At 39.0% G+C, this 24676-nt stretch overlaps 1 protein-coding gene across 1 annotated transcript in view; it reads right to left on the minus strand.

Annotated features, from left to right (window-relative positions):
- LOC136678440 (low-density lipoprotein receptor-related protein 1B-like) overlaps positions 1-24676 on the minus strand; it is a 219109-nt gene that overhangs the window by 192413 nt on the left and 2020 nt on the right. The window contains exon 3 of the mRNA XM_066656491.1: positions 11049-11180. Within this exon, the coding sequence (XP_066512588.1) occupies positions 11049-11180 (132 nt within the window). The remainder of the gene's footprint in view (positions 1-11048; positions 11181-24676) is intronic.

Genomic DNA, 24676 nt, shown 5'->3' on the forward strand with positions numbered 1-24676 from the left:
TGGTGACTCTCGGCTGCAATGCATGACAATGTTGGGATGAGGGAGGAGCGAGGGTGGTGATTCACAACCAATACAAACAAAAGCTAAAAGGAGCAGGAACACATTCCTAAGAAAACATAGAAGCAATACGACATGGAAAAGTGCAGGGCTGCATGTTGGCATTAAGCATGGTTTAGGCTCAAGTGCAGCTGCACCAGAAGAATATCAGGTTGACTTTAGGCAATATAGCAAATATTTCTCATTTTAAGTTGTTTGTAAGAATATTATAAAAGCATTTTTGCAGTTCTAGCCATTATGTCCACAGGTGTGAGTGAGTGACTGGGTGAGAGTGTAATGCCCTGTGATTAGCTGGCACACAGTTCAGGGTGGATTTCTACCTTGTGCCCAGTAATTCTGGGAAGGCTCAAACCTAAGTCTTGTATAAACGGAAGAGGTTGGAAGACAAAGGAATGACTGAATTAATTAAAGAATTAATGCATTAAAATCAGCAAAATATAAAGTATTTTTCATTCATCAGTTATTATTATTATTATTATTATTATTATTATTATTATTATTAGTAGTAGTAGTAGTAGTAGTTTACAGTGCCCTAAAGACATAGAATCATAGTATGTCATTAAACAAAAAGAGAGACCCACAATCACTATCTGTTGAGAGATGTATATTTAATATTCAGGATATATTCATAACCCGTACTAATCTGAGAGGACCGGCCCTTTAAGCAAAGCAGACCAAATGGAGCATGTTTAAAAATGTATAACACCATTTAAAACATTTATTGCTTAGCTTTCTGAGTCTAGAAGACGTACAAAGAAGAATCATTGGAGAAAATGAGTGACTGGCCCTTTAAGACAGATAAATGAGCTTTGTTTACATTTTAGCATTTAAAGGGCCCATGTCGTTAGTTTATGAACATGGTTTACTTTAGAAGTCTCTATTCTTTTGAAATTTTGCAGTGTCACAACTACTACCACATTTAAAAAATTCTGCCTATTCAACCTGACATCAGAAGGATTGATTCTACTGTTTAAATTGAAACAGCTCATTTGCATATATCAGTCCTAAAGCAAGTGTCAGTCATTTTCTCCACTGGTTGCTCTTCACTGCATAATGAAACAGTACTTATACTGACACCTGGCTGCAAGGATGTATCTGAGATTCCCTGCTAAACCTAACTGAAACATGGACTCTTCCATGAGGGACCCACCCTGTGTAGCATAATCTCCTTCATTCAGACTACAAAGCAGTCTGATTCTTCATTTCATGTTCATGTTAATCAGTTCCATAAATGTTATGATACGTGGTGGCACAAGTGAGAGCCAGTGTGGATGTTTAATTCTAGGAGGACAGAAAATGGCCATATACAAGACTTTTTATTGTTATTATTACATGGGATCAAACAGAAGACATAAGATCAGAAAAAGTTAACATAAGTGCTCTTATATGCTACTAGAATTAAACTGCAATATTAGAGACTCTAGGCTCACTGTGTTGTTAAGTTTCTGAGAGAAATTAGCTCTTTTGTTATTCTCATCTTGGAGTAACTATTAATGCCTGACATACTGGAAATGACAGAACAATTCTCAACAATTTATGAAACATGTCACATCCTTCAGAGCAGAATAGAAAAGAAAAATCTCAACAATATCTGAACAATATCTGACTTTTAATTGTTTTCCTTCGTCTTCCAAAGCTGAACTGACAGCAGCAATTAGCGTCCGAACAATGCGTGACACGGCACCATTCTCTCGGCCCGCTTGCACAAAACCAGAACAATCCGTCAACTCCAAGCAATCCAAAAACTACTTCTCCAATTTGTTTCAGAAAAGATCCAGTGATTGGTGCCCACTTTCACAAAGAGAGTTACAGAAAATAATAGAAACATGTAAAATACAAAGAAAATGAAACAAACAAAGTCACAATGTGTCTTTCAGAGCGTTTGGCCCATGGTAGCTACTTATTTTACTCTCTTTTTTTTCCCTTTTCCATTAGGCAAATTTGGTACCTGGCACCTGGAACCAGGTACTTTGAATACCCGCTTGCTTGTGGTTCCAATGAGCTAAGTAGAGACTAAACTGTGATGTGCAAATCATGAAGAGCCCTGACTGGCCAGAGACAATTGTCACTCTACACAATGCAATGCAGACATCCAGCACAAATGAGCCATTTAACAAAATACTCTCCACACTACAGTAGCAATCACATTTTCCAGCTCATAATATTGAGATCTTCCAGATCTAAAAAGCTGAGATTTTTCAGAGGTTGCTGACTTTGTTACTTTCTACAGTGAGCTCTGTGTAGCACCAATGTATCTTTTATCATATGAAAACTGTGAAATAAAAATAAAAATAAGATGAAAATTGGCACAATTTGGATACTGTCAGCTGCCAGTAGAACAATAGAATATATAGTATGTGCCAGTCTGTAATGTGTTTTGCTGGTCATAGTCAGCATTACTCAGGCATTTCCTTCGTTTACATTCACTAAACTGAGGCTTATGGACACACATACCTCAACAGAAGCGTGTGCAGATTTTGGTCCCTACAACATGATGAATGTATGGACCATACTCACAGAAGCACACACAAACACACACACACACACACACAAAGACACACTGCATACAATCACCTCCCAACCTGGGAAAACAAATCCAACTCAGTCACATAGGAGATTTATCAAAGGGGGAAAAACCTGTAGTGAGGAGCCCTGCTGTTGTGTGTGTGTGTGTGTGTGTGTATATATGTATATATATTCAATATATATACACAATGTGTGTGTGTGTGTGTGTGCATGTGTGTAAACAGTAATTACATACAAGTTGTTCATTTTTTAGCATCAGAAAATACAGCAGAAAACATATATTTAACTGAAAATCACACAGAAGCCTCAACAACTAAATGCAAATTACATTTTCTGCATTTACTCTGTTGACACTTTGCTTTTATTCCAGCTTCCACTCTTTTCAAGACACTCACTTTCAGTTTCTCGAACTAACCTGAGGCCACAGCTGCAAAGTTTAAAGCCATCACACACTGACAATTCTAAACAACAAGTGGAATCTCACAGAAGTTCAGCAGAAGGTAACATTTTGTATCATTTTCACCATCCGGTATTTAGTGTTTGGTGTGAAGAATATAATCAGAGATACACCTGATCTAAATCATTGAGTGTCGTTAATTATGCCCACTATATAAATGCCTTTAGATGCGGTCTGCACATTATGATAGAACTAGCTTCTTATTCACTCACTCACATTCTTAGTCATGTTTAGGAACCAATTCAAAATGTGGTGCTGTTCAGTACTTACATACTCACTCACATTTGGGAACTACTCATAAACACAAACATGGTGTGGACTGAAAGTTTAGAATCTGCCGTTTCTCCACATTATTTCTCCATTTGTTTCAGTCAGAAATAACTCACATAAAATTACAGCATGACTTTGCTGCTGATGAAAAGGAACTAAATTTAACAGAAGGGAATCTGGGACTTGGTGGAAAAGGCAAAACTGAAATTCTGTTTATTCGAGTGTTTAGACAACGCAGAGTCAAAGCAGCCGTCTCAGACAAGCTGAGCTTCTGCGGGCGACAGAGAAAAATAAATATTAAAGAGCAAACAAACGAATACATGAATAAATAAATGTCAGAGAGGGAAGGGAGGAGGAAGTAAAGCTGAAGCAGAGCTGTGAAACACGCCTCTCTCCAATCAACACTTCATAACTTACACCCAGCACGGAGCTCAGACACGAGAGATCACACACACACACACACACACACACACACACACACACACACACACACAGAGCTTGATGTTCTTCAACACTCTTAAAGAAACACTAGGTAGTAACTTGAATCATCAAAATCACTGTGATGCTTCAATGATTGCTCCATTGCTACTCTGGGATCAGCACTTCAGAAACTGCACTATGTAATTTTTGGAGGAGGGTAGGAAAACCCCCCACACTCTCTCCCCTCCCCCTTCAGGACACTGCTACAAAAGGGACATCTATAATAAGCCCAGGAGCAAAAATACACAATTTACCTAGTATTCCTTTAAAACCCATAGTTTACAGAAATATTGGACACAAATGTACTCCTAATAAATCCATATTACACTGTACAAATGATCTGTATTTTCAGTGAAAGCAATTGAAATCTAATAACGCGGCCTGTGACGAGGGGGTGTTTATAACTAAGTGGCCAGTTAATGTAAATCATTACTAAAACGTCTAATCAACATGAAACTATCAGATCAATACATGCAGTGTTTGCATTTCTTGTAAATCATTGTCATATATTCTACCTCTCCCAGCAGAAAAGTAGCTAAAGAAAAAAAATCCACAAACAAACAAAAAACACACAAACCAAACAGCGAACAAAAGACACGCCTTCAGTCTAAAACAACACGATCCCTGCTCAGGTCTAAAGATGGATCTCTTTAGTGCGCTGTGATGCTGTTTGTCTTTGAAACGCCAGCTTTCTTCCTCTTTACTGTCTCTCTCCGGGGAAATCACTTCTTCCCTTCGTTTCCTTGTGTCTAGTCACTTACGGTGAGATGTAATGAGCTGATGCTGAGTTTCCACTTCGGCTCCAATGAGCCTCTACAGCTCCTCTGTTACCGCTTGCCTGTAGCCGCTATTTTAGACCATGATTTTTGTCATTGTGTTGATTTTATTGTTGTAATGAACTTCCAAAAATAATGTACGCTGTTCTCAAGTGACCTCTCCATGCTCAAATTATATTTATTCTCCTGAACAGAAGGGTATTAATCAGATGTTTGTTCCTCTTTACTGCGGTAACAGCCTCTACTCTTCATCAACAACAGATGTTGGACCACTTCTCTGAGGGTTTGTTGGTATATTCAGCCACATAAACCTCAGTGAGATGAGGTACTGATGTTGGAAAATCATTTTGGATCACAAATACCAGTTCAACTCATCCCAAAATGATTGCATAGAGCTCTATCACTGCAGAGAACACAGATCCACAGCTCCACTAACCAATGCTTTGGGGCTTTATACCTCTGCAGCCCACATTTAGCCTTAGGCTCATATACTGATGCTCAAGATTGTTTCATTTCAATTCTATGAAGAGTATAGGAACTCTGTATGTATATCTGAATTCAGTCATTTAAAAGGTGTCTATTAGACATTTTTTTGGGCATTATGTGTTGACAAGCATTACAGGTCACTGGTAAAAAAAATCTCATTCAACCTAATATGAAGATATAGAAATCTATCACAATACAAGCCTTTAGAGTCAATTATTCATAGTATTCAAAATAGGTGTGGCTAGCAACTCAATTTAGTCACAGCGTTTTCATACATCGAGAAAGTGGACATTATTTAAAAGAGAAGTCAGGAGGAGAGTCCAACTCCTTGCAGAGAGAGAAAGAGAGTGAGAGAGAGAGAGAGAGAGAGAGAGAGAGAGAGAGAGAGAGAGAGAGAGAGAGAATAGCTACTGCAGCCAAGACACTTGTACTAGGACACTTATCTCTGGAGAATGAGCTTCAGGCGAAACAGAAGATCTACGACACACTGCTCAGCAGAGACCATTTTCAGTGGGAGACAAAAGTCCCGCTAACTCCACACCTCCAGCTCAAAATTCCTCTCCAAACGCCAATATTCCCACAGCGTGAGGTGGAGGTTAAAGTTAAGGTGGTAGGAACAGATTGGAATAAAGGAGAATATGAGAGAATTACCTCTCTAACCTTGATCTCATTAAACAATGAAAGGAAAAGGAAATCTCAGTTGCTAAAGCAGCAAAGGGAGTGGGGAAAATCCACCAAATACATTATTTTAAAACAACTTCAATTGAACTCCATGAGTCTGAAAGGATGTAGAGCTATAAAGAAGCCTTCATCCCTGAGAAAATAGATAACAAATAAGTACATCAAACAGGTTTTACAGAGTATAGAGTCTAAATTTGGGATTAGTTTTACTTGGATCAGAAGAAGTAAAAAAAAAAAAAAAAAACATTTAAACCAACTTCTAGGACTGATTCTTTGACAGAAAAGTGAGCTTAGTGTCACCAAATATTTAAGGCATTACACTGATGTCTGACTTGAACTTAAAAGGGCATACTCTGTAAATGATGGATAGAGCAGCATGAAAACGAAAGGAGAGAGAGAGAGAGAGAGAGAGAGAGAGAGAGAGAGAGAGAGAGAGAGAGAGTCGTTAAACACTGATGGCTGACCAAAGCCCAACTTTCCACAACTGTCAAAAAATGATTTTTCACACATACGCATATATATATATATATATATATATATATATATATATATATATATATATATATATATATATATATTAGTATATATTATTTGGTCAGTGTCACTGCTGTGCTGAGAAAAGTCCTTCTACTGAAAATATGCAGCCAATAACATCCAGGGTCCTGTGTCTGCTGATGAAGGACTAAAGGGCAATCAACACAAACTGTGCAGCAACAAATGATGCTACTGTCTCTGACTAACGAGGTTGGTGTGTCTAATACAGTGGACGATTAGTGTACTCTGTGGTTAAAAACACCAGCAACCTTGCTGTGTCCAACCCACCAGTGAAACACACACTAATCATTTTTTTAAAAGTTCACCTATATGGTAAGTGGAGCTGATGAAAAAAAAAGTATTTAATATATTATATTGAACCCTGTTAGTGACTATACATAAGGATCAGATTTGTACTGTTCCATTATATCTCAGGACACCTCAGCGTATGTGCTACTCTCACATTGTGTGCATGCGTGTGTGTGTGTGTATCTGTGTGTGTGTGTGTGTGTGTGTTTTGCTTCTATTGTGACAATGAGGGATGAGGTCTGACCACAGCAGGCCACTGGAGGACTGAGAAAATAGAATAGAGCAGTGTGTGTGTTTGTGTGTGTCTGAGAGAGAGAGAGAGAGAGAGAGAGAGAGAGAGAGAGAGAGAGAGAGAGAGAGAGAGATAAAAGAGGGTATAGACTTTTATTCCATTACCACCTGGACTCTTCATAATACAAACTGACTAAGTCTGTCATACTTAGATCATAACTGTGATAACTACTGTAGCAGCCTGGATTTTATTTTATAAAATACAATATGTCCCATATGGATTATACTGGGATTTTTTTTTTATTTTACATAAAAAAATAACATTTTATAAACTTGATTACTATTAAATCAGAAATGAAGATGCAGCGGGCAAGAGAACAGTTTAAAAACTATACGAGTTTTCCTTTAAAGCATATGCCCATTGATTATATCATAAAAAATATTGTCACTATCCAAAGAAAAGCATATCCCTCCAAATTAGTAACTTTACAGGAGAAGGGGGGAAAACATTCTTAACATTCAGTGGCAGTCAATGTAAAAAGATTTTATTCCAAGTAATTTTGAAGCATTTCTATTGGTTCATTCATTATTAAATTTTTACACAATGTCAAGGACACCTGCTGTGTCCAAGTGATGTAGAAAACTAAAAGTCCACAGAAAAAATGGACATACAGGCTCTACATCCTGAGGAGGCTCAGGTCAGGTCTTTACTGTCATCTCGAAGGTAACTATTCCTCGATGTGGAACAGCTACTGGATGCCTTGAATATCCCTCTGGGATTAATAAATATCTAAGGTGCTTTATTGACATGACAAATTAGTTACATTTGTTATATTTATTTGTTATATTGTTATATTTGTTTTATATATGTATATATATATATATATATATATATATATATATATATATATATATATATAGATTTAGAAAATGTTTAAATAAAATGGGACGATCTGCAGGAGCTGCTCGTGAACCTAAGAACACCATGCTCATAGTAAGAGTCAGCCAGAGGGATATAAGGCACCCCAGCATTGAGCTGTGGAGCAGTGAATCTGCATTCTCTGGAGCACTGAAGCTCCAACCATTACCTCCGAGACAAGCTGGAGTGGTGTTTTGGACCAGAACTAATTCCCCAACATCAGTACCTGACCTCACTGACGTACTTGCCATTTAACCCACACTGCAATGTTCACACAACAGCCCAAAAGAGTAGTATTTACACCAAATCTAGAAAATAACAAGGTACACAAGAGTCAGAGTTGATCTTATACGCACCTTATGCAGTCGGCTCAAACAAAAAACATGGATCTAACGTTTTAAATGCTTTAATAACAATTAAATGAGGTCTGTGATTAAAATGAAGCAAAACAAACAGTTTAAAAGAACAAAGGCAATGTTAATCAAATAAAATCACACAGACACTTTATGACATGAGGAAATGAAATAAAAAATAGCAAAATAATAAATAAAAAGGCGCATGAAACTAATCACAGATAACAACCCTCAGTAGACAATGAAAGATAATGAAGGCATTCGGTTGATGTCATGAATGAGTAAACTGGCATTCATCATCATGACACACAACAAATGCAAATAAATAAATTATAAATGCATTATAAATAAATAAATTATAAATTAAATAAACAAATAAAGTAAATACATAAAAAAAACAATAAACACAAACATGAGCAAAATACTGCAGTAAAGACTCATCCATGCTGAAAAATCCCCAAAAATATCCAAGGTTTAATCCAGAAACTAGTTTCAAGTTTTATTTGTCACACATCGCCACACACAGTATAACATGCAGTGAAATGCTTACACGACTCTCCGTTACCGAGGAATAAAATACAAGGAGAAAAATTCAATACAATACAAAGAGAAAAAAATGTAAATAAATACAAATACAAAGTTTAAAAAATACAAGTATACAACAGATAATCAGAACGATGAGGTCATATGTTAGGTCTAATAAACCGTAAGGAATTATCTATCTATATACATTTGGATGTATACAGCCATGTGTGCATCAAGAGTAAAGTGCCACTGTGTATGTGTGCAAACAAGCAGGAGGTAGTGTTTTGGATATTATACTTATGAGTTCTAATCCGTACAGTATGTGGTTAAATTCAGTGAACTGATTGTGCAATAACGTGTGTACAGGGTTCGTACTTTGTGAATATGAGGAAAGTCTTACTCTAAGTCCTGGTTCAACATCCTAACGGCCTGTGGGAAGAAACCTCTCGTCCTTTCTGTTCCAGTCTTTATCGTGCTGTATCGTCTTCCAGACTGCAGCAGCAAGAACAGACCATTGTTTGGATGGCTGAGGTCCTTCATTATCTTCCTGGCTTTGGTCAAGCACATTTTACCTTTTACTTTTACCTTTTAGATTGTCTGCAGGTTAGGAAGCTCAACATGGGTGGTCATCTGCATCGTGCTATTATCAAACCAGGACGTTATGTTCCCAGTCAGGATGCTCTTGATTGTACACCTGTAAAAGTTCTTTAGTATGCTGGGGGGCAGTGTGAAGTCACTCAGGCATTTAAGATGGTACAGACGCTGACAGGCTTTCTTTATCATGAAGTTTCTGTGGCATGTCCAGGTTAAATCCTTAGTGATGTTTACACCAAGGTAGTGGAAGCTATCCACTTGCCCCACTGGGACGTCGTTAATCCTGTGGGGTGATGGGTCCTCTGCTGCTGAAGGCCACAACCAGCTCCTTTGTTTTGCTGACGTTCAGGAGGAGATTGCTTTCCTGGCACCAGATCTCTAGGTGCTTAATCTCCTCCAGGTAGGCCTTCTCATCCTTGTCGGAGATCAGACCCACCACAACTGCGTCATCAGCAAACTTTATAATGGACCAGGAGTCGGAAGTGGCTCTAGTCCTAGGTGTATAGGAGGTACAGCAGGGGACACAAGACACACCCTTTTGGAGCCCCAGTGTTAAGGGTGAGTGAGGATGAGACATGTCTACCCACACATACTGTTTGTGTTCTGTTTGCCAAAAAGCTTCCAATCCACTTGGACATTGATGTGCTTAGTCCAAGATCCCCCAATTTCATGGTGAGAATGGAGGGAATTTTGGCATTAAAAACTGAGCTGTAATCAACCAATAGCATTTTTTCAGACCCAAGGTCATCCAGCTTGTTTTCTAGGGCCTCCATGTTGCTTAGGAATATGCTGGGCAGGGCAGGAATATGCTGGGCATGCTTCCCTCTGGGGTGTCTTCACCTTGTTCTACAGGGGTTTGACAATGAAACTGAAACACCTGGTTTTAGACCACAAAAATATATTAGTATGGTGTAGGGCCTCCTTTTGCGGCCAATACAGCGTCAATTCGTCTTGGGAATGACATATACAAGTCCTGCAGAGTGGTCAGAGGGATTTTAAGCCATTCTTCTTGCAGGATAGTGGCCAGGTCACTACGTGATGCTGGTGGAGGAAAACGTTTCCTGACTCGCTCCTCTAAAACACCCCAAAGTGGCTCAATAATATTTAGATCTGGTGACTGTGCAGGCCATGGGAGATGTTCAACTTCACTTTCATGTTCATCAAACCAATCTTTCACCAGTCTTGCTGTGTGTATTGGTGCATTGTCGTCCTGATACACGGCACTGCCATTAGGATACAATGTTTGAACCACTGGATGCACATGGTCTTACTGGTGCAATGTGCAATTAATGAAGATTGGCCACCAGGCTGCTCCAATTAAGCCATAAAACCTCCCACACTAAAATGTTTCAGTTTCATTGTCTAACCCCTGTACCTCCACTGTTTCTTTGTTGTTCCCATGCAGGATCTCACTTGGCCAGCTTAGATCCGGAATTGAAACCGGCAAAGGTTGAGTAGACTGTATTCTAATAGCAACAAGAATACTTCTATCGTATCCAATGCAAGTGGTGTTGACCATGGGAAGGAGCAGTGCAGAAAAAAAAATCGCAAAAAGCAAAAGTTTGGTCGGAGCTGTCGTGACAGCAGCCTGACCCACCGGCGCCAACTTGCCACACACTAAATGATTGTGATAAGTAAATATACTTTAAGATCTATCTAACTATCTATCTATCTATCTATCTATCTATCTATCTATCTATCTCTAAATTACATTTAAAAATCAGCTACTGATGTGTGTGATACCATGAGGGTAGGGTCAGGGCGCAGCAGGACAGATGAAAGTCCAAGTGTGTTTGTCTGTCTTGTGTGTGTGTTTGGGTTGGCGGGGGGGTGGGGGGGTAGAGTCTTACCTCGGCAGTGTACACCCTCGTCATATCCATCCCCACAGTCGTCCACACCGTCACACACCTTTGAGAACCCCACACACCTCTGTGTGCCCACACACTTCACATGATACAGAGGACACACCACCTGCTGAGAACCTGATAGCGAGGGAGAGAAAGAGAGAGAGAGAGAGACAGAAACATAAAATAAAAGAGGATGCTCTTAGGCTGCCCTTCGCTAAGAGTCTGCAGAGGAGTATAAAGCCCCACAGAACTGGTACATAACTCCTATACTTTCAGAATGACTTGAAGTGGTATCCATGAGTGGTTGCAGCTGATGTCACAGTGTAGAGTAGCCACCATATTGGGGACCTACTCAGTTCTCAAACACACAACTTAAATAAAAACTGATATTTCATTTTTTTTTCTGTCAACACTTTTAGGCCTCATTTAGTTGGTAAAACCAAAGAAATGTAAGTAGGAATTAATCTTTTAATGTTCATGTTTATGAACAGAGTTCTGATCGTCTGTGTCAGTTAGTCGAGGAGCTCAGGCTGGGTCCAAGGAAAAGAATGGCAAAATGAATATGTGGCTTGTGTCTGTATTCTCTTACATGCTAACACAAACTTGCTTGTGTATGATCTGTGCATGAATAACTCACTCAGGTTCAGACAGTAGAGCAGAGAAATGCATTAGAACCTGACGTGCTAATAGTTTTCCATTAGATCCTATGATGAAAATGCTAATAGGGCTAACAGATTTTAACAGCCTTTTTCTCCTCATTATGCTACACTTTGGGATCCTCTGTGTCCCTAACACAAAGAGGTGGTGGGCATCTGTGCTTCTGAGTGTTGTAAGACTCTCTCCAGCACAGGAACAAGACCTGTGTGTGTGAGAAATGTATCCATCTTTCCCATAAATTTACATTAGTGCTGTGTTCTGAAACAAGACAATCGGATTAGCTCATTTTTATGAGATCATAAATTAATTTAGGTGCAACCCTGGCTGCACTTTTAATACACAGTGTAACTTTAAAACATAATCTGTTTGTTGTACTGCAGCTTTTGTGCCGCTTCTGATCTCTAACCAGGCATCACACACCTACACTCCTCCCTGATTTCCTTCCCTGTCCAAATATTTTGCTTCTCTCTTTCTTACCTTAATCATTTTCTTTCTCTTTTCTTTTTCTTACACCCCTCCCCCCCACCCCTCTCTCAGGAGGTTTTCTCTCGGTGTGTGTCCCCTCTGGAGCTCCGTCCCACTTTCCTCCACTCCAAACACAATCCCACATAAGGGAGAGAGTTGTTTAAAAATATCTCCTCCCTCTCTCTCTCACTGGACCTGTAACTGCACTTTTTTCAGAAGGTTCCTGGGAATTAGAAAAGCTGCGGAAGCACACAGATGGTGGCTTTACGGTAATTTTCCATTTTGTGTAATGTTTTATGTTTTGTTTTTAATGCATTTTGCTTCTGTAAGCAATGAAAACAGAGGCAGAACTCTAAAGAAAAACCCTCCTTACCCAAGGTATGGATGGTATACAAACACATACAATTGATTCATTGGTTGACTGACTAAACGTAGTTTAATAGACTAGATTAGGTACAAAAAGGAGAAGGAAGAAGTGTGTATAATTCTTAATTATTACTTTAAAAGTACAATAAGTAAATTTTACCACCAAAATGTAGCAAACTACCTCTAAAAGTGATCATTTTTAAAACAAAGATTAAATCACATCAACACTGTATTCCCTGAATGAATCAGTTTATGCTCCTTAGAGTGGGTCTCCCACATGGGCCATTTTTAAGAAGTTGAATGCACATTTTGAAGTTGAAAGCCAGGCCTATAGGTGCCAGGATCATGGCTGTTTCATAACGTGAATAAAAAATAATAGGAGAAAATGACTGTGAAAATGATTGCTTCTTTGATTAATCAAGCTGCATTTATTGAGAACACTAAAATTAAAACAAAGAAATTATGAACAAAGCATTTAATAAGAGGATGGTATCAGGGACTATTCATACAAACTGACCAATCAGAGATGAGGAGAACACAAAAAAAAACTGTTGCCTAGCAATTGGCCAATTATTCTCAGGTTCACACCGAGAGTTCTGTAAAAATAACCTGAAGAGAAAAAGTGCTCAGATGGTTTTGAAAGTCATGCTGACAATTAAAGACACTAATTAAAGTGAAAAGGCCAGTTTTTTTGGTTTTTCAATTTTATATATATATTTATATATATAAGGCAGTGTAATTATTACAGCAGCTGGACACTGTTTGACAGTGAAAAGTGACCATTTTGCATGTTAATAATAACTTCATAAACCATCTAACACCCTGCTTTGCTACAAAACACATCCTGAAACATTATGAGCTCCGTTAACTCGCTTAATTAAACTCGGATTGGTTCGCAAACTTAATTGTTAAGCTGAGCAGCAATAACACAAAACAAATGCAGAAAATTAACATCAATTCAACTAGCACTCACTCCCTGGCCATTCAAGCAGATTTATGTTGGTCTGTACAGTGATTTTTGTTTTTACAGGAAATGATTCTAATAATTCCTCCGGGTGCTCCAGTTTCCCCCCACAGTCCAAAAACATACGTTGGTAGGTAGATTGGCGACTCAAAAGTGTCCGTAGGTGTGAGTGAATGTGTGGTGTGTGTGAGTCTGTGAAGGACTGGCGCCCCCTCCAGGGTGTATTCCTGCCTTGAGCCCAATGATTCCAGGTAGGCTCTGGACCCACCCTGACCCTGAACTGGATAAGCGGTTACAGATAATGGATGGATGGATGGACGGATGATTCTAATAGATTGGCTAGAACAACAAAAAAATATAATTAATATAATAATAAAGTGGAACTTGTGTGTATTGAATTAGTAGATGGTCTTTACAATTAAGTGAACAATTAGTGGAAATAGAGTGGGTGTATTTCTAATAAAGTGGCCCGTGAGTGGAAGTAGCAAAGTTGTGTGTTTCAAATAATGTGGCCCATATGTGGTTGGTGGAAAAATATGTAGACAATTCACTGTAGAATGTGGGAGGATGTGACGCCCTGCAAAGGTCTGGTACCCCGTCCAGGGTGTGTTCCTGCCTTTCAGGGTAGACGCTTGACCCACCGCGACCCTGAATTGGACAAGAATAAAACCACAGAAGAGCTACTGGAAAAAAGAAAACGGAAAACAGATCTCTAGAAAATTATAACCCTGTTTGTTGGCAGGGGATGCACAAACGCACGCACTTTTATTATTACAGTGGCTGTAATTCATTGTATTCCCGAAAAAAATAACTGTGAAAACTCACTATAAGACGTGTCATCTAATAAAATCACCTAAACTCACCTTAAACAATCTGATCTTACTTCTTATTAAAGAACAAACATATAATATTCATATAATTATGCACAATAGCAAAATGAGATATATTACATTTACTTTATAAGATATAAGATGATTTCTTTTAACAGTTTATCATTACTCTCCAATGTAAACCATAAATATGCTTTGAGAATGAAATATCACTGTAATTTGAATTTAGAAAGAGATTGAACACAGTCTCCGCGAATGATTTTTGTTCATGGATGCGTCAAGCAGTGAAAATTGATGATTAAAAATTAGAGGAGTACTCTAGAAACTCTCCAGCAGTGCCCAATCAGGGGCAAATTAAAAGCAGTAGCTCCCACACTTGATTTAAATTAGCTTCTTCGCAATTAACTGGCTGCATTTAAGTGGCTGCACCGCGTCGCAGAATAATTACAGACTCAATATTTCTGTGATTGCAACAATACGGAGCAGAGTGATTCACTACAGCCCCAATACGAATATCTAATCACAAAGATGGGGTTTCTAATAAAGTGTCCATGGAAGTGGATGTAGAAGCCTCTGAGCATTTTGCCTTAATGTGGCTCAGATGTAATCAGGCCTGTATGGACATGTCAAATCCGATTTTGTAAAATCAGATTTGAGTCACTTTCATATGTGGTCCTATTCAGATTCATATCCGATTTGTGAATATGTGAAATGAATGTGATTGGCCAAATCGGATTCCATGTGTCTTTTTGTCTGTGCACATCTGCATAGTGCAATCTATTAAACCTGCACTGGCAACATATCAAAAAGACCAGTAGAGGCCATACAGTCCCTATACAGTGCACTTCACAGATTATAAATATAAAGCTACTACTACTACTACACAGGGCACTATTTAAACTGTAAAATGTGAAACTTATGGCCAATTATATGAAATAAGCTTTTTTTATAATATTTTAGAATTTGACCAACAATGCACTACATGAGTGCAGAAACTGTAATTTTATGACCTAGAGTGTGCACTACAAAGAGTGTAGGGAGAGATTTGGTACTTGGCCAAGCTCTTGGTGCATCAGCAAAAACTGGCAGGCTTTTTTCTCCTTCTGATTCTAATAATGTACAGTCAATAAGCTGTTTGCTGTCTTCCGAGCAAAATGTGATGCACAGAAGCTATTATCACGTCCATTTTACTCGTTTGAATACAAGGATTTGTCTAACAAATATGATATTTTTATTGTTGGTGAAGGTGCTAATGTTCCTAAATGTATCAGAGTGTGCATACAAGCCTTTTCAGAGACAGATTCCATTAAATGAACAGTCAAAACAGTCAAATCCAATATTAGCATAAAATCGGAGTTGATGAGTAAGGCTTGTAATGTGAACACAGCCAATGTCACTGCCGCACAGCTCCAGGATATTGAGGTCATGGGTTCAAACTCTGCCTTGTGTCACGGTCTGTTGTCACGGGGTGCAGATGTGCTGACCCCCAATACTACCACACTAGTGCTCATATCTACTTTCCAATATGATGAATTGTCTGGGGTCCACCCACTGCAACACCACGACCAAGGACAATGAAGCTACAAGGTGGCCGAAGGCAGGAACATCAGGAGCATTGAGATGAAAAGAGTCACAAGACGCTCCTCCACACCCCTACCCACACATGACTCAAGGTGGATCCCCACCAAACCAAGCCACACCTTCCCCTACACCCTGGTTGGGATGTAGTTTACGTTCTCCTTATGAAGCTGTCGAAGGCTACCTTCAATTCTCCAACTACAGGGTCTCAGGTCACCCTTTTATTTCAGAAACGAAAGGGAAATGACATATTTTAATTAGCCAGCAAGTTTAGGTGAGGGAGCCTATGTTTTAGGCTATGTCCGGAACATGGCCACTATCTTGAAAGCCACCATATTTGATAAAGGGTAAGTTTTTCTAAAGCGAAGGTGTGCTTGTAGCATATCAAAGAAGACCAAGATTGTCTCAGAAATCAATTGCTGCAATCAGATTTTCTATATTTCTTGTGGTTCAAAAGTTATAACCACAGAAATTTTAGAGGTAACTGAAGATGGAATTGACAAAAGAATAGAGGATTGAGGTCACGCCAGTACCTCAGTCTCTGGCGGTTGACCTCACCACTGACATAAAAATTGTCCTTGTCATTGATGGTCTAACGCCCAGGTGCAGAACTCGGCCGTCTATCAGGGTCATCCTCTAATAGTTTCTGCTGCAGCTGGTTCTTGAAGAGGTGCCACATATTGCAATGAAGAATCTGTACCAGGGGCGGATCCATACAACATTTTGCTGCAAGATGTCGTGGACTTTTCACAAAGGCAGCCAAAACCACTATTGTGACTTGCTGTCCACAGTCCTGCTTTCTCTGAATCTGGCTATGAGCAATGCAACAGTGCTGTGTGAAATTGGTGGTTTTCCTGGACGTTGGTTGTTGAAGTCTGCGGCTATGATATGGCAGCTGCGTTCCCCAGACATCAAAATCACCTCAATCCTCTCTTCTTTCATAAATTCCATCTTCATCATTCCAGTGTTCTTAGATATGCTACATGACCACCTTCCTATTGGGAAAAACTTGCTCTGGATCCAATAAGGCAGCTTTCAACATGTTCCGAACATATTCTAGAATAGATGTCCCCTCACTCATTACTTTTCATGTTTTCATATGTCATTTTCCCTTTCGTCTCTGAAATGATATTATACTTTTGACTCTCCCTTTATATATTTGTGCCACACTGGGGAGAACGGATGCAGGGCAAGGATCTCATACCTAGTATAACTACACAGAGTCCTAATGTGTGTATACGCAGAAAAATTTATTTTCTTTCTCTATGCCTAACTGCCTTGGTTTCCCCCATTTTTTTTTTCTGCACTCTCCTGACAAATCTTATACACAGCCTCCTACAAGAACAAAAGCTGACCCATGAACTGGCCCATCCACTCAGGGTCTATGCAGAAGATTTTAGGAGTAGCACAGCCACACAACCATCATTGCCCAACCAGTGTAAAGTGGCCCTTTCTGTGAACAAAATCAGGCATACGTACAGATGTTTGAGACATCGTCAAACAACATGCTTGGGATAATAATCACTGGACCCAAAATCTGGCTCCCTTTCTGATGGGTGAGACTCAGTTGGCCTACTTTTCTTGGGCCCTGGAGGAGCAGGAGGAACATAAACTCCTCAAGGCAGAGGTCTTGGCTCAACCCAGGCTGTCCCCAGCTGCAGCAACAGGAAAAAAAAAACCATGCCTGAACCTATCGCTGCTCCCAAACCCCTAAACCCCGAATGGCCCAGCTGCTAAAAGTCACTCAACAGTGGTTACAGTTGGACCAGCCAGAGCAAACAGTGGCTGCTCAGGAATCCAGACTTCCAGCTGCCTTTCATCATACACACAGACATCCCTGAGATGGGGCTCGCAGCGCAGTTGCAGGAGTTTCAAAGTGAGGAACATCTGGTTCATCTCAATATACAAACATGGCCCTCTGCAACAGAGAGCTGAAGCAAAAAGCTGTTGGTTCTTCAACTTCCAGGATAACAATACGAGCTTTAAGACTCTAACTCGCTACACAGCAATGCAGATGGCCTCTCCCACTTCTCAGCCCCTGAGCAGCCTCGATTATGTCCCCTGGGCTGACTTGTGGGCAGAGGAATTGTGTCAGGGTGCTCACACTCCGTGACCCAGCACTAGCATCCAAACTACATGCTCCAGTTTCCTCCCACAATTAAATAACACATATTGGTAGGTGAACTGGAAAGTGCAAAGTGCCTATAGTGTGTGAATGTGTGATACACTGTGATGGACTGGTTCCCTGTCCATGGTGTGTTCCTGCCTTGCTGCCCATTGATTCTGGATACACTTCAGATCCACTGTAACTGGATGAAGCATAAAGGGAGAGTGTCTCTAATAAAGATGATTACTGTAATGGTCTCCTAAATCGACTTCCAAAAAAGACCATTAAACAGCTTCAGCTGATTCAAAATGCAGCTGCCAAAGTTCTCACTAGGAGCAGAAGAAGAGAACACATCACCTCCGTGCTTAAATCCTCACACTGGGTACCAGTCTGTTACAGAATAGACGTTAAGGTGTTGTTACTGGTCTATAATGTCTTAATGATGTAGGACCAGCGTATTTATCAGATCTGCTACAGAGATATAAGCCGAGCAGAGATCTCAGATCTTTAGGAACTAGTTAGTTAGTCCTGCCTAACTCCAAGGTAAACATGGAGAAACAGCGTTTAGCTACTACGCCACTTTTAAATGGTGCCAGCCGACTGAGAACATTAGAAGAGCTCCAAATTTAGACACTTTTACATCAAGACTTAATACATTCCTGTTTGTATTGTATTTTGTATTATATTGTATTTTTTTCATTGCCGTATATTGTTTTAGATTACTAACGTTTTAGTTTACTCTTACTTTTAATTTAACTGCATTTTTACAGTTTCTATTGACGCTGTAAATCACTCTGCCTTGCCTTGCCTCAAATGGCTAAAACCAATGGTAACCCTATTCCACCAAAATGGATCCAGATATGTTCCTGCTCACACAACTAATTTGGAAACATTTGGCACATTTCTGCCAACACAAATAAGTTCCAGAATCAGGAACCTTTCTCCCCAACTTTAACTAAACTTTCAAAACTTTCATTCCCCACCTCAGACGAAGGGGATGTTCCGCGCCCCACCTCTCCCGTTTCTGCACCAAAAAACGGTCATAAAATACACATGCATATTTACAATTTTCTAATTTATTTAAGTAACATCAACTTCTGTCTCTAAATCAGTAGCTTGACATTATAACACTAGATACAACATTAACATTGGCCACTAATTAAACTGCTTCAGTTTCTCATTTTTCAATCTGTGCAAAAATGAGCAAAGGCAGGTGCAAGGGCGTAGGAGTGAGTTTGATATTGGACACACACACACACACACACACACACACATATATATATATATATATATATATACATATATATATATATATATATATATATATATATATATATATATATATATATTCATACTATTCAGTGCAGCAGTATGCAGTCTGTGACATAGCCAGAGACTAACTTTAACTTGCTGCATGTTTACAGTGCTTTCTCACATCCTGAACACAGCTAATATTGATGTTCACTAACTCTCATATCCTCCCCTGTTTCACTAACTGTTATATACAAGCCGCTTTAATAACTGTAATTACCCATCATTGTTATCTGCTGTGCTCTCGTTACTGACCTCAAGCCCAGAGCTGGTAAAAACTAACTTTATAAACCAGACTCTGACTGTGAAGCAGAGGCCAGTGAAGCAGCTGATTGGAGCCGCTCTATAATTGAACAGGTGCCTTAACGAGGACTGAAAGAAGACCAACTGAGTCTGTCTCGCTGCCAAAACGCCTTAATCTCGGTGGCGCATTTTCAAAATAAATGTTTGCGAATATAGGCATATTTTGGTTCCAGTATTTCTCATCTCCTATTTAATGCTCTTTTATTATATTTAAGGGCTATTAATGAATCCATTGTGAGTATATGCTTTTTACTGAGTAAGCTTTATTGGCAAAAAAGAAAGGTATTAATAAAGATTTTTTGCACCCCACCTGCAATACCTACATACCCTAATAGTGGGGCACACCCCACACTTTGAGAAACTCTGAACTAAAGTATATTTGGTTCTTCAGTCCGAGTGTGTCAAATTAAAGAAATTCAAGAAACAGCACAGAGCCTCAAATAAAGCATTATCATGCAGTGGAGCTGGATGTAATTCATTTGCAGCCTGTCAGATTGTCCTCGATGGTGTGCTGGGAAAAAGACCATAGAACCAGACATGAAATTGGAATATGAAAATGGGAGACTGAAGACGAAAATCACAATGAAAACAGGAAAATGCTCTTCAGTGTTTTTTGTTTTTTTTTTCCCCTGGGGCTGTGTTCAGAGTGTTCTTTTAAAGGTTACTTTTCTCCACTGTTCTCAATGTTCACAAGCTCAGCAGGATGTCTCTGGAACCATACTCTGAAGTATTTTGACTTTAACAGACAGAACTCAGGATAATTTATGCATGTGTATCATTTATCACTATGATGTGAATCTGCTATAAAAGAGGATAAACCATGACTCTCTCCTGACTTCATCCATGTATCTGTGGCTCTGTCGCTGGTGCTTAATTGAGCTACAGCAACACTGGAACAGAGCAACCCCTCCACGCCCTCCATTGACGATCAATACTTGGCTCCCATCAAAACTGGTGGAAACACAGGGCTGGTTCTCTGGATAGCACCAAGGTTCTAGTTCAATAACCAGAGTTCCTTTGTTCAAAAAGGGCTACGGGGGGATTACAGAAGAGCAGTAAGTACTTCTATAATAAATCCAGACAAAGAAAATCTGGCTATAATAAAATAAATGTTTAAATTGTCAGAGAAGGCCTGAAGCTCACCAGGCTGTCAGATAAAGAGTGCATCCATAAAAGTCTCTACAGAAAATGACCTTTCTTTTTTGACCAGCGGTGGCTTTCAGCAAGCACTTAAACCTTCATCTCATCAAAAGTTCAGCCAAGTTCTTAACGTGAAGAAGTGGAAAATGCTTAGACTGAAAAAATATCCACTGGATGGGTGGAGAAACATCTTCAGGATTAGAGTCTGGATGATTGAACTTACTAATACCAGGCAATTTAAGAAAATGTAAGAAAACCCCTGACAAGTCCAATGTTGGACATTGCTTCTAACCTAAAATACACTTTTTTACTACAGACATCTTTTACAATGAGTAAGCTGCACACCATGGGGTAATAGTGTGTGTGTGTGTGTGTGTGTGTGTGTGTGTGTGTTCACTGCCACAGAGGGGTTAAATGCAGCCTCAGAATTATACAGTAATGCTGTGCAATGACTATAAAGGCATGTTTCATCCATTGCTGACACAATTTTTCATATAATCTGACAGGTGCACATGAGCCTGAGGTCACATACAGCTCCATAGAGTAGCACTTTGAGGTTCTACGATTAAAAATGGGTCTATTTGTTGCTCTGCACACTTTATTAGTCCATTTTCTGGACCACCACAAAACTGGTATAAATTGGGTGAAAGATCATTATAGTGTCATAGTGACACTGACATGGAGGTGGGGTGATAGTGTGTGTCAACAGTAACATGATATATAGCTTAATATTTTGAATAATGATCATTTAATAAAAGCAGTAACAATTAAAGTAATTGTGTATTTAATCTACATTTTTTAGAAGGGTTTCTTTTTAAACTGTGAAAAATGGTACAAAATGTTATATTGTCATATTAATCAATATAGATCAACATAAAATATATTATCATGATAACATTTTTTGTCCATATCGCCAGGGGTGGACTGGGAAAAAAAAAATCGGCCCGACCGGTCCAATCACATTCGATAACGCACACTTTTTCTGTCTCTTGTATGTGTTTACCAACTGTGCAACTCTTTAAAACCATGTTGGTCAGTGATTTCTTTACAAATACACCTAGAATTGTTGGATTCAGTGTAAAGAGGCACACAGCTGCAGTGGCTTAACATATGACTTAACAGACAAGATAACTGAAAAGTAACTTAGATTTGGCCTAGCCTACTACTCATCCCACAAACAATAATAGTATGATAATTAAATTAGAATGCCGCCTGCTGAATTACTGTTATTGTTGGTGAAAGGTGGTTTTAAAAAGTGTACTAACCTAGGCTTATTTTTTTTCATCCAGTCATTGTACACAATGCCTCATAAATAACCGCTAGTGGTAAAGACCTTATTACATGTTCCTGTTCACAGTGAGTGTCACTGCCAGAACCACCATCGCCGCCACCACCGCCACTGTCATCAGCCACAGGATCTGATGAAGGCCCTGCTGTGGCATGTCTGTAATCATGGCACATTTGGCAGCGTTTGCTTGAAGAGCATGTTTCTTTTCTTCTCAGTTTTTCTGCACCTCCTTTGCATTTTCTCTCCATCTCAGAAGATCATAACAGATAACGTTATGTTCATCCAACATTGCACTGCACACTGGCACACAGAGCCAAAGGGAGGAACTGTTTCATGATTGGGCCAGCCCTGTGTCAGTAAAGAAAACAACTAATGGGCCGCAAACCAGTATGTTTCAAGGGCCAGTCGTTAGGAAACAAACTCTTGTGCTGACATTTTTTTTGGCGAATGCATTACGCAGGAAGGACCAATGTGAAAGAGGTTGATGTTTAACAAAATGACTGGGCCAGCCCAGTGACAATCGGACCCTATATGCCAGATGACTAGTCTGTCTCTGTATATTGACCAGGTCTAAATGCTGAGAAATATTCACTGCCAAAATAATACTGACTCTATGATGGTTCTATAAATAACAAGGTGACATGGCATTAAAAATGCTTGCAGAGCAACACATGCATTGCTTAGAGTCCAATAGTGTTTTATAGTGACGTAATATGTATTTTTAAATAGTTTTCTTTCATAAATATATAATTTACATATTAGCTTCTTGTATTTATATAATGTATTGACTAATCAGCCTAAAGGTTAAGACATCAATAAGAACCCTGTGGGTTAAACAGTTAAAAATCTGTAATTATTCTGTAAATGTATTCTCTTGAGCTCACTATATTTTTAGAGTTACCACAATTTAAAAATTAATAGCTGTGATTAATGGTGAGAGTTAGAGATTACACAGGGAAAGTAAAGCCAAAGTCTTAATTACATTAAGGCCTTGAATTCAGATATAAAACTGAGGCAAAATAATTTTAGATATTCTAAAAATGCCCCTAAACTCTTAAAGTGACTCGTTACTACCTTTTTCATGGGAAATAAGCTTCTGCTAATAATTATCCTAATCACAGCAGCATAACAAAGCACTTAAGTGACTTTATCTTTCCTCCAGGGAGACTGCTGAAGATTTGTTGAATTCAGCGGGCTTTTATTATTTTTTTTTTTTTCATTTCCAACAAAGAAATGTTCTCTGCGGGTCTTTAGTTTTGTTACTGAGAAATGAACGAGACCACATTTCACTTGGAACATTTAGAAATTGGATTGCAGACACTGTATTTTTGCTATCATTGGATTGAGACTGGATTGAGAAGTCATCTGTCTTCCAACCACAGGACTTGGGTTCGATTCCCAGCTTTGGCAGAAAAACACCATCAAAGAGTCTTTTGGCTTCTGCTAAATGCCATCTCACTCCAACAACATTGAATCAGTCATTAGTGTAACTCCTCCATGTAAAAAGTTCACACTGGAATGGCATGTCATTCTTTAGGCTGATGAGTATTGCTAACTATATACATAATTTTCAATGATACATGTTAACCACTAGTTACAATAACTGTGTTATGCTACTAATTGCTAACGTTATTAACTGAAACCTATCCTTAACTTTAGCGAATAAAAAATCAGCTTTGTTTTCTTGTACTTTTTCTAATAAAAGCTGTTGCTTTTTTGTTTTTGTATATATTCATTTTCTCATGGAGAGAATATAAATGTCCTCAAGACGATGAAATGTTCACATTAACATCACATGTGCATACACACACAGAGACACAAACACACACACACACACACACACACACACACACACACACACACACACACACACACACACACAGGGAAAACAGATGGCTGAAGTCACCAGAGCTCAACCTTCTCAACACAAATGAGTTACATTACGCTGCATTAGCCAACGCAGTCTAAGTTAAACACGCCCCACGGCACCATGGGAAGGATTCAGCAGCAAAATACCAATTACTATCTACACCAAATAATGCCTCGCATATGGAGATTCTCTTTTCTTTTCCATATATATACATACACTCTAGCCTCAGGACCCAACACCCAGTCTAGCCCAGAAAAAGCAGGCAATTTCTCTCATTTCTCATTACATCAAATTTAGCTTTTCTGCTAATGGACTTTCAGAGCGTCTGAAAGAAGAACCTCATTAAGGCCCTCTTTTTAAACCAATCTGTGATTCTGCTTTCCATCAAATGCAAATGTTTCTCTCCACAAAGTCCACTTTCTACTTTTCCACCATAAAAGAAATCAGCTGCATTGATTCATTTGATTTATTTTGGTGTCACTTTGATGAACATACAATAGTGAGACAAATCAAATGACCCCTTTTCTTTAAACAGTTAAATAAGTCACTAAATCAAAAACCATTTATAACTGCCATCTGGAACAATCGAGTAGGTATTACCAAGAGGAAATTACAAAAAGATTTGCTCTATGTGATGTCCTAATGAACAGCACTACCGGGAGTAAAAGACCCAAAACCTAGGACTAAAATGATTTAAAGCCTGCCAAGAGTAAATGCTCTAAACATAGAAACTACCAAAACTAAGTCTAAAC

Source organism: Hoplias malabaricus, chromosome Y, assembly GCF_029633855.1.
Source record: "Hoplias malabaricus isolate fHopMal1 chromosome Y, fHopMal1.hap1, whole genome shotgun sequence".
Lineage (NCBI taxonomy): Eukaryota > Metazoa > Chordata > Actinopteri > Characiformes > Erythrinidae > Hoplias > Hoplias malabaricus.